Genomic DNA, 11,466 nt, shown 5'->3' on the forward strand with positions numbered 1-11,466 from the left:
CCACCGCCATGGTCCACTCCCATTCTCACCCCAAGCCCCTGCCCTTTCTGCATCCCTCTTTTTTCCTGCTCAGCTCTCATTAGGAGCTTTGAGTAAACAATACCCTCTGTCTCAGATAACAGCCAGAGTATATACTGCACTGAAATCAAAACAAACAAGGGTCTCCCTGAAGACATTCGCAGCAAGCTCAATTCCTGCAGAGGGAACTGGCTAGCATGAACGGAGCCAAGGCTGAGCGACACCTGACCAGTTAAAAGTCGCAAAAGACAGTGCACCATGGTCCCCCCAAAGACAGTTTTCTGTGTTTTTTTTTTTTGCGGTACGCGGGCCTCTCACTGTTGCGGCCTCTCCCGTTGCGGAGCACAGGCTCCGGACGCGCAGGCTCAGTGGCCATGGCTCACGGGACCAGCCACTCCGCGGCATGTGGGATCTTCCCGGACCAGGGCACGAACCCGTCTCCCCTGCATCGGCAGGCGACTCTCAACCACTGTGCCACCAGGGAAGCCCCAAAGACAGTTTTATAGCTTCCATTGGAGCTGCCATGATCCTACACCAATGTCCCGAGGGCCAATGCCCAGAACTCTGCTGGATTTTCTTTTCTTTTCTTTTTTTTTCCTGGATTACCTTCCCTCTTGTTTTAGCTAGTTCTTAGAAAATCCAGTGACGGCATACTGGGGTGGGAAAAACAGGTGGAAAACAGGACATATTTAGAACAGAATGGAAATGTCTCCCACTTACATTGCTAATGCGTTTCTCCAAGTTTATCACTCTCTTCTCCTGTCTCTCAGGGACAATGATGTTTAGGCTCTCCAGTGCCCCTCGCCCAATTCCATAACTCTCCAGCCTGGGAGTCCAGGCCCCTGCTCACACCTGTGGGCCCTCAGGGACACCTTCCCTGCTGGGTAACAGTATTAGCACCTACTGTCTGCAGTGTCCCCACCCTGGCCCTCCCATCCCCACCATGCACTGCAGACTTCTGCACAAAGCTGGACTGGGAAGCAGGATTTGCAAAGAAGCATCGAGGCCGTCTGCTCTAAACTCCCATCCTACACTTGGGGTCTGTCTTCCACAAGTTCCCGAAAGGTGGATCCACTCCCTTCAAGGCACCCGATGCACTGAGAATGAGAGCGAAAAAGGGCTTAAACCCGTGAGCTAATGACACCAAAGTCACCACGTGGAAGCCCCTCAAGTCGGGAGCTGCTTAACGATAACCACGAAACGTGGCGCAACACCAGCCCGCCGGCTGGCCCCCACACTTCCAGATCTATGGCCCAGAAGGATGAGCTGAAGGGCAACAGAGTCATCACGGATACATCCAGTTTCATGCACATAAAAGTGAGAATTAATTCCAGACCAGCTGGGGTGGCAGAAGGCCACCTCCATTCCTCCAGTCTCCAGTCATTTCAGGAGGTCTTCGAATTGCCAAGAAAGTAAGAGAAAGCAGCTCACCTGAAAGCCCCCCAGGGGCCAGATAATTCGTTCCCCCTGTTTCAGCGGAGGAAGGCACAGCATCTGGACAGTCTGCTGTGGATATGAAGAGAGAAATAAATAAATAAAAACACCAAGATTAATTTTTAAGCACATTCTAAACAGCATTAAAGAGAAACCACACATTCCAAACGGGTGACTCCCGGCCGCGATGCCGATTATTAATGGGCTGCTCAGGCTTCGCTACCCATCATAAGACAGACCACAGCACCTTGTCACCCGTCTGGGCTCCGGGCGGCCAGTTAATCATTAGTCAAGACAGACTGGCTGGAATTTCTCTTTTATTGCAAGTCTCCCATTGAGGAAACCAGGTAGTTCCCAAGGTCAAAGGATGCCCGGTTCTTGTCTCTCAACTGAGGCTGCTGTCTCTCCACCATCTTTCCCATCTTTTCCCAAAGCATGGCCTCTCTGCTTGGATCCAGTGGCCTCGCAGCCACTCTCATCTTTTTAAAGACAGACTTCCCAGTTCTTTAGGAAGAACTGGTGCTGGGCTGAAGGGACTTCTTCCTTTTTAACTGAGGTATAATAAGTATAAAAAAATACAAATCTCAAGTGCAACTCGATGAAATGAATTTTACTCATGTACACACCTGTGTGAACAACCCCTCACGCCACATCAGGACAACAGAGAACATTTTCAGCAAGGCTCCCTAATCCAAACTCCCCATCTCTGGAAACCCTCCCAGGCAACCCCAGGCCTGCAAGGCTCCCTGCCTCAGTTCCTATAAAATCTTTCTGGCACCCAGTACTTGTAACTTCCTTCTGCTGTCTTTATTGATTTTTTACCTTCAGATCCTGTCTGCCTGAACTAGACTATAACCGTCTCTTCAACGTCTTTGTCACCCTCAGGTGCTCAGCACAATGACCTAAATGTTCATGAGGATAATGCCAATTCCAGATGAGAAATATATATAGACTTCTCAACCTCCCTCCAAGCAATTAAAACAAAAAATAATGGCCACGAACCACAACGAATTAGTCCCTCGAAACAAAAATACACAAGACCCCATAAGCCTATCATGCACCATTGCCAATGCCAAACTTACTGAAATCCATAGAGAAAGGCCGGCTCAGGAAAGGAGCGTCCCAGCTCCAAAGCAAAAACACCGGGTCAGATGGTGCAAATGCCAGTCCCTCCACCCCAGGCCACTAGCAGGATGTCCCTGGGGGGGTGCGTTACCAGTTTCCCCCTGGAAACACTTGGCCGAGAGGGCGAATAGGAATCCAAGTGAAAGAGTAGTCCAGGGGCAGGTAGCCACAGAGCTCTCTAGGGGCCCAGCAGCTGTCTCCAGTGCCTGGTAAAAGGGGGAAGGGGCTGGGCCACTCAACTCTGAGGTCCTCTCTCTAATCCCTCTCTTGCATTCTCTCTCAGGCTGGAAGAACAACTTTTCAAGAATTCTTCTAAACTGGGAAGGAGGAAGCAAAGGAATGGCAGCGGCGGGCAGGGGAGAGATAAAAGACTGTGTGGGTAATTTCACTGTATCAGGGTAAAGTTTGATTCCTAACAGGAATATACAGTTGTACAGGATACACTTAATCAAATGGAAAACAATAGGGGCAGGCAGGAAATGGAGTTGCTGGTTAAAGAGTGTAGAGCCTGCACTTTCTAAACTACTTCGATGGCCTTCACTATGTTGGAGATTGGCTTCTACCTACCCCGCAAAGGGAAGACACCCCCATGGTGACTTAACCGTGGCCACTCCCTCCCTCCCCCACCAGCTCTGGCTGGCTGAATCCCAGGGACAAGGTGTGTTTCAAAGGAAGAGCCCACATCTCGGGGCAGAGCTGGGACCACATTTGGGGTTGTCAGCCTGTCTCAGATCAAAGGTTAAGCCAGCTCCACACTGGCAACCACAAGCATTTCTATGAAATGGTGCTCTGCCCTTTGTGCAGCGCCTTTGATTTCAGAAGGGATTTACAAACATTAATTAGGTCTCCTTACCACCCCTGTGAAGTAGCAAGGTATACCTGTTTGACATGTACCCAGGTAAACTGAGGCATCACAGAGCAGCCCAAGGGGCCAGCCAGTGAGCTGGACCATACCCAAGGGTTCAGCCCTCTCCCTCCCAGGGTAGGCCACGTCCTCACTCTCTTCCCTGAAGGTAGCTGGGCTGAGACAGTCTTCAGTACCCAGACGGGCCTCAAGCTCCTGACAAGTTAGTATAGGTCAAAGAGGCCACAGCTCCGTCTCTCACCCACAGAAAAGCTCTGCTGAGGTAGCTCTCCGAAGGCAGGGTTCTCAGCTACTGCCTTGTCGTCTGCTCCCCAGAGCCCAGGCTGGTACACTCAGAAACTCTAGGCTACTCCTGGCTCTTCTCCACCGCTAAACACTACCAAGCACCCAGTGAGTGCTGGGTTTTGTGGGAGCCTCATTCCCCTCTTCCAGCAGTAAGAGAGCTTTCAAAGATGCATGCCTGGGAACAGCCAAGGAATGAGCTGCTGCAAAGGGTACAAGGCGACAGAGCTGGGGACCCCACTTCTCTCATTCAGAGAATGGTTTCCAGACAGCCAGGATATTCTTGTCAACTTAGTTCTGAGCTACCTAAGTACCTACCGTCTGGGACAGAGGAGCCTCCACCACCACCACTATACCCCAGCTCTGCCCCAATCCACAACCCAGGTTACAGAAGCACTAACCAATGCATTGGAATCTTCAATGCATTTTAGGCAGGCACATCAGGTATGTAGAATGACTGAATGAGTGAGCCAATAAATGAGTGAATGAATGAATCATCTAACCTAACTCCTTGATCACGTGGGTTTAAAAAACCAGGCCTGGAAAAGTTAAGAGTGGCCTGAGTTAAAAGGTAAATGCAGGACTAGGTCCCAGGCTTCTCAGCTAGGCTTTGAAGGCTCGATCTGCCAATGGTCACCTGGATCCCCAGCCCAAGCAAGTAGATGTACCCAGCAACACCCCCTCCCCACCAAGCCATTCTTCAAATCTTTCAGACCTTCAGGTACAGAGGACACAGGAAGCAGAGCCTACAGAGCAATCCCTCCCAGCATCCCCACTCCATAAACTGAGAGCTCATTCTAACAGCCTGCTCTTACTCCTGGTGTGATGGGGCTGGGGGTGGGGGGTGGGGTGTCCTGACTTCTGAGAGCCTCAAGTCACAGCCACCCTACTCCTACATCCAGCCATGTCTAACACTCCTTCCCAGAAGATCCTGCTGACTTCGAACCACAGAGTACCCAGGCCTACCTAGTCAGGCCATGCCAGAGGCTGCAGTGGAACGGCTTGAACCATAGCAAAATGGAGCTCCCAACTTTCAGCCGGAGCATTCCTCCAAGGCTGCAGGGGGACCAGGCCCCAGCCTCTTCCCACCGCCTCTGCCCAAGCTGGAGACTTCACAGAAGAGATTCCTTTAGCTGTGCAACTGGTTAGGATTTTAATAGCTGTCCACTGTAAACCTTACGGCTGGTTCTCACCTAGTAACCCAAGGCTAAAAATGCAACCTACGACTTAGAAACTTAAGAATGTGAGCAGCTGATCTAAGTTCCCCAGCCAAATACTCTCCCCCATGTGCAAGACAGAGAGAAAAACCTGGGGCAGCATCCCATCTGTGTGTCTGACCTCAACATCTCTGGCTACAGCAGCCAACAAAACCGGGCCCAGCCCTGGCAGCCCTCCAGTGCGCCAGGAGATTCCCACCACAGGGGCTTCGCCGGTTAGCACCCTCACATCCTTACACAAAGGTGATGTTTTTCACTCCTTTTTTTTGTTTGTTTTGGGGTTTTCTGGTTTGGCGGGGGGAGAGGAGGGTTAGATTTTTGCTTTGGAGTGTTTTTTTGGGTTTTTTTTTTTTTTTTTGGTTTTGTTTTACAGAAATGTTTTGGGTGAGTAACCAAGCTGTGAGTTTCCGATTGGCAGGTTAATCACTTCCTATTGGCTGATCTGGAGAACTTTTCTCCCCCTTGGAAATGGCACATTCCTGTCTTTGTGGCTTCTCTGTTTGCACACATTTTGCTACCTAATGTCAACACTTGCTAATGAATAAATATATCACTCCACTCGCTGAAAATGAGGTCCTGGCCTGAGAGGGTGACTGCTTGAATCCGGTGAACAGATCTGTCCAGGTATCTCTGCAGGAAACCCAAGAGAATGTGGTCCTTCTTTCCTATGACTTTAGGAAATTTCTCAGAACACTTCGCCCTAGTCTTCTTTACCCCTGGGGCCAAGGTAACTAGCCTCCCTCTTTCTCACTTTTAAGGAAAACCTCCAAATTTGAAGACTATGGAAGGGAAAACAAAAACAGGACAGAGAGAGCCCCTTGGAGAACTAAGCTCATAAAAGAATTCTTGAGTATTGATGCCAAAAACCCAGTCAACTTACATTCTTGGAGAAAACAGAGCTTGGTAATTCCAGTTAACATTTGTTACAAATACAGAGCTGCTTATCTCCTCATTAATGACTATTTATCTGGTGTTTTGTAAATCGAAAGCAAAATATCACATGCTTTGCAGGCCACTTACTAGACAGGCACCAGGCAAGCAGCACCGCCTTCCGAGACTGGAGGGATCGGATCGTGTAGTTGGGGAGGGCTGGCTGGAGAGCACGGGCTTCTCTTACACCGTTCATTAAAGTATTTAATTCTGGACAACGCCCCAGCAAGACTTTTAATTATTGGGGGAAAGGCCCAACAGCCAAAACTCATGAGGCGGAAGGACTTGTAGAATTCCAAGAGGCAAATGGGGCCCAACCCTTCACTTTTCCTTCTCCCAGAACCTTGGCAAAATAAAAATGTCGAAAGCGTTGCATTTGTCAGGCACCAGTGTAGACAAAAGTCACAATCCCTACTTTCAAGCAAACGAACCTCCCGCTGCAAGAAGGGGCTCCAGGAAACAAGGGCCCATCGAAGTTGTCACCCTCGAGTCCCCGTTTTTCAGACCCTCCTCCCCTGGCACTGTCAACCTCTGCACTGCCTGCCAGAAGTTGAACGCAGACAAGCGCAACTGAGGTGGTGCCAGTCTCAAGTGGGGCTTCTGCCCTGGCCCCGTGCCAGCCTGTGACAAAGCACCAGGCAGGCAGAGCTCTGCTAGAAACTTTTATAGCCCTCACCAGGAACTCCGAGAAAACCAGGAGGGGGCTGTGGACTTTACTTCTTAAATTTTCTAATCTCTTGCTCCAAACCAAGGTCCGTCTCTGCACTTTTTAAAACTGTCTTCCCTCCCCCATCGGGTTATCCATTCTTCCCACTGAGATACTTCTGGCACTCACAAAGTCTCCGACGTTGCCCATCAACCTGTCCTATTTGGCTCCCAAGATGCTTCGGCGTGGATCAAATTCCACGTGTTAAAAGCTGAGCCAACTTGGGTTATGGAGTGCAAATACATGAAAAAAGGAACAAAATGGAAATATCTAGGAAACAAACACCTTTGCAAAAAGATATATATGTACACACACACACACACACACACACACATTATCGCCAGCTCCAGTCACAACAAAAACAGAAAAAAACCCACCAACCTTTCAACATCGGCATCTATAACCACCTCGGGGAAAGTCCAGCGTCTCCCCACGCCGCTGCCTAGGCATACACATCCGCGTTCTAGACTCCATTTCTAACTTAAGATAGGAAGGATATTTTTAAAAGCATCTACTCACCAGTTGGTTTGAGAAAATCCATCGGGTATCTGGAGTAAGGAGGAGGGGGAGACTCTGGAATTAAAAAAGAAAGAGAAAATAAAGGCCGAGCCATGAGAAAGAGATAGAAACTTATGATAACAGAGGCATTCTTTTAGCCCAACTGTTTGTCTTAGCTGTGGGGGTTGGAGGCAGGGCCGCGGGGCGGTGATTGCCTTGATATTTAGCTGTCAGATAAACAAAAGAGGCCGCCTGGCGCCAGCCTCTGCGCTCCGCTCCTCCACGTCTGCGGCCGCCGCCGCCGCCGCCGCCGCCGCCGCGCTCGGCCGGCCGGGCTGGAAACCACCGGCTCGGCCGCAGGTCGGCCGAGGCCGCTCACTTCACAGGGCAGCAGGGCCACAAAACCCCCTCCCCGTCCCAGAACTTCACACCCCACTCCCACCGCCCCACCCCACCCCCGCCCCGTCCCCCAGGGGTGCAATTCACCTCCGCCACCGCTGCTCCGCTCCGCACCCGCGCGGGGAACACGGGCTTCCCCTTTGCCAGCCCACCCGGGAGGTGCACCCCAAGAGCGCTGGTGAACTTGGATTTGTGGGCGCCCAATGTGCACCCCGCCCCCGCACAAAGACGTAGAGAAAAGGGAATCAATGGAGGCTGGGAGGATAAAGAGGAGGAGGCTGGGGTCTCAACTGAGAAGCAGCCCAGGCCCCAGGGGCAGCATCCTCACGGAGGCGCTGGGGGCAGACCATTCTAGTCAGTAACTGTGCTTTCCTGTGCTGGAAGAATGCAAAAAGCAGGGGGCACCCAACTTCTCCTGACTGCTTGTTCTCTTTCACCCTGGGGTGGCACAGTTTGGAGCAGATATCCAGCGAGACCTTCCATCCTAACTCTTTGCCTCAAAACCCAAAGCTGCGCCGGCCAGGGCAGTCTCCCGGCCCCTTGTGCCCGACGTGACCCTCTTTATTTACTAAAGGAGAGCCTTACTCTCTAGCCTTTACAACTGCTTCTCCCAGCCTTCCTTGGCGGCCTTGGACCGAATCCAACTCGGCCACACACCTCAACGCTTTTCCCAGAGCGGGGGAGGCATGACCCCCACTTCTCTCTGCACCCCTTGGCTAATCCGGAAATGAGGGCATCTAATCTTTAACCCCCTGTGCGTAGAGTGTGTGCGTGAGCAATGCCCAAAGCCTCCCCTGCGCCCCGGGGCAACAGAGAAGAAAAAAACTGGAAGGGAACCCCCAGGGAATACCTTTCCAGTTTCCTCTAGTTCCTTCTCGACCCTTGTCCCCCAAGTCTCTTCCCAGGAGGAGATGTACACTCCCCTCCGGCGAGGTAGGTGCACAAACACACAGCCCAACGGGGCTTTTCTTGCACCACCTGAGCGCCAGAAGGAGGGGAGGGTGGGCGCAGAACAACTTCCTACCTAGTTCGCAGAGTCGGCTAAGGTGATGGGGGTTGCAGCACACCAGCTCGGGGTTGATCTTCCCGTAAGATTCACAGCAACACAGCCTCTTGACTTCCGAGGAATGCCTGAGATCCGGCCACCTGAACACTTTGCACAGCAGGAGGGGGAGCGAATAGGACGAGGGCGGCTGCGCGGGCTGCGAGCCGGAGGGCGCCCCCAGGCCCAGCCTGCAGTCCAGGCGGCCAGGCAGCAAGAGGCACGCGGTGCGCGTACCGCCGCGGGACTCCACGGCCTGGAGCAGCAGCTCCAGCTGCCGTTCCTTCAGTTTCTTGAGCACCGAGTGCGTGAGCGCCTTCAGATCCGCCTCGGCGCCCCCGGCCGCGCCGGAGCCCGCGGCTGGGGGGTGAGGATGGTGGTGACCTTTGGCACCTCGCACCGCCTTGCCCAGGCAGCAGCCAGCCCTGCCTGCGCCGCCGCCACCGGCCCCATGCGCCCGGCCGTCCGTCGCCCCTTCTCCCCGCAGGTCGCCTCCTCCTCCGCCTCCCCCCGCGCCCTCCTCCTCGTCCTCGCCGCCGGGCGCACGGCTCCTCCAGAGACGCCGGACGAGCGCAGATCGTTTGGTCCTGAACATGCGGGGCGAGGAGGCGAGGAGAAAAGTCGTTTGCCGGCTAAGGAGCGAACATGACCTCCGCACACCATGAAGAAGTCGGGTGCCGAGTTGGGGCAGCAGGCGCAGGCGACAGCAGCAGCAGCAGGGGCCCTGGCAGGAGCGGCGGCGGCCCGAGGGGCGCTCCGTGGCATGCGCCAGTCTCCCGGAGGCCGGGGCGCGCGCGGGGGCCCGGGGGCGCCCGCCGGGGCTCGGGGGCCTGCGCTCCGGCTGCCCCACCCCTCGCGGCCCGCGCCGTGCGCCGCTCTCGGGCCCCGGCGCACCCCGGAGGAACGCGGCCGCCGCTTCCCTGGGGGCGGCGAAGCCTACCCCGGTCGGCGCCTCCCCAAAAAGAGGCCCCCCCGCAGCGGCTCCCGAGTGTCGGGCTCGCCAGCCTCGGCTGCCTACATGGAAGATCCGCGAGGGCAAAAAACGAAAGGCGTTCGGCTGGGCTGCTGGAGGGAGGAAAAAGCCTCTTTCCCCCTTGCTAAGCAACTTAATTTGGGGGTGGGGAGAAACTGGCAATTAAAAAAAAAAAAAGCAGGCACGCGATTTATTTTTTTCCTCTATATCCTTAGTAACCGGATCGCCTTGAATTCCGTACACCCGAAGACTCGGGGGAGGGGGCTGAGTGGACTTCACCCCGCATGAAATGTCTGGCGAAATAAGGAAGCTCTCTCAAAATCTAAGAACCAAACATGCAAAGCCCAAAATGAAAAACACCGCCTCCTCGCACCCCGGAGGCCTGGGGGCGTCCGGCTGGACCTGGGGTTTAAAAAAAGAAAATGTTTACAAAGTAGAACTAGACGTTTGAGGGGTGGAAAAAACGTATCGACGAGTTACATCCCCCTTTTTTCCTTGCAGAGCCCCGCTGGTCTTTTGCCTTTTCTTCTGCCAACAAAAAAAAAAAAAAAAAATCGTATTTTTTTAATCCACAGAAAGCTTTGGCTAGGCTGCTTCAATCCTTCGCATCTGGGTGATTTAGGGTAGTCTCTGGTCTTTCCTCTTGCGCTCCCGGGGGCCCCAGTCCTCAGCGGGGACTTCCTCGGAGCTGGCGGGGGCGCAGGGGCAGAAGATGCTGCGGCGGCGGCTGCGCCCCGCGGGGCTGACAGCGCGGGGGAGGGCGGCGCGGCGGCCGCGGCGGGCCGCTGGCGGGTCGCGCGCTCTCGCCCTCTGCTCTCTAGTGCGGGAACCGCCGGCGCCCCCTCCCCTGGCCGCGGCCGGCCGCTGGGGCTCCCCGTGTGGGCTGCTCGCCCCGACTCGGCTGCGGCGGCTGGAGGCCCCGGTGTCCCTCACGCCGCCTTCTCCTCCGAGACTCTCCTCGTCGCGGTCGGGAGCCTCCTTGTCCCCCGTCCGCCCTCTCCTGGCGCTCGGGTCCTTCTGCCGCCGCTGGGGGCTCGCCGCGCCGCACTCAGGGGCTCCTGGGCCGTGCGCTCGGCAGCTCGGCGCCGGCGGGCTGGCTCTGTCTCGGGCAGCTCTCTCCGGCGCGGCGAGCGGACCGAGCACGGCGCCCGGCTGGCTCGGCTGGCGCGGCTCGAGGACAGGTTCCTCCGTGCGCCGAGCAGGCGAGCGAGTGTGCTCAGGGCTCACAGCCTCCGGCAAGGCCTCCCGCCCCCGCCCCCTTCCCTCCCCCTTCCTCCCCCTTCCCTCCCCCGCCCCCAGCCGCCGCCGCCGCCGCCGCCGCCTCCTCCCCGCCTCCCCCCCCGCCCCCCCCCAGCCCTCTGCTCTGATGGTTCCACTGCGCAGTGGCGCGCCCGGCTCCGGCCTCGTCACGTGGCCGTCTAGACACCCTGTCGCTTTAAAAAAAAAAAAAAAGCGATTGTGTTTCGCAAACAACAGATCGGGTTTCTAAAAGCTATTTCTCCACCCCGCCCCCCGCCACCGCCACCCCCTCCCGGGTCTGCAGGGGTGGGGGGGGACGAAAGAGGGGGGACGAATAAAGGTGGGGAGCACAGAAGCTCCCAGAATCGACTGAGACCTGGCGGAATCAGAGGAGAAATGGAAAGACCCAAGAGCACCGAACAGGCTTCGCCGGCGAGTTATGGAGCGAAGCGAGCGGGTCGGTGGCGGACTTAGACCCGGACCGCGGAGCTTCTCAGTGGCTGTCCCGCGCGCGCTCGCCCTAACGCTTCATTCATTCGTTTTGTTTTAAAGGCCCTGGCGACGGATCCCCTGGCCGCCGCACGGGAGGGAATGGGAAGGAGAGCGCTGTCTCCGTTTAAAAGACATTTACACCGGACTGGACCAAGGCCCTAGGAAGTGTGCGCTGGAGGGAACAGCCGGGCCGCCGAGGGCGGGGAGGCGGCGCGAATGTGACCTCAGCGGCGGCCGCGCGCTCCC

The 11,466-nt window shown here is 55.4% G+C and overlaps 1 protein-coding gene across 2 annotated transcripts in view; it reads right to left on the minus strand.

The window, feature by feature from the left end:
- Positions 1-9,118, minus strand: part of SMAD7 (SMAD family member 7) — a 28,497-nt gene extending 19,379 nt beyond the window's left edge. The window contains exons 1-3 of one of the 2 annotated variants that reach the window (XM_022584516.3): positions 8,499-9,118; positions 7,097-7,150; positions 1,450-1,521 (exon numbers count right to left, since the gene is read on the minus strand). In XM_022584516.3, coding sequence (XP_022440224.1) covers positions 1,450-1,521; positions 7,097-7,150; positions 8,499-9,111 — 739 coding nt within the window. In that variant the 5' untranslated portion in view covers positions 9,112-9,118. Of the gene's footprint in view, positions 1-1,449; positions 1,525-7,096; positions 7,151-8,498 lie in introns of both variants that reach the window. The other variant, XM_022584515.3, reaches the window with a different exon arrangement.
- Between the last annotated feature and the right edge of the window lie 2,348 nt (positions 9,119-11,466).

This window comes from Delphinapterus leucas, chromosome 14 (genome assembly GCF_059928025.1).
Source record: "Delphinapterus leucas isolate spDelLeu-1000000601 "Yukka" chromosome 14, BTC_Dleu_Yukka2, whole genome shotgun sequence".
Taxonomy (NCBI): domain Eukaryota; kingdom Metazoa; phylum Chordata; class Mammalia; order Artiodactyla; family Monodontidae; genus Delphinapterus; species Delphinapterus leucas.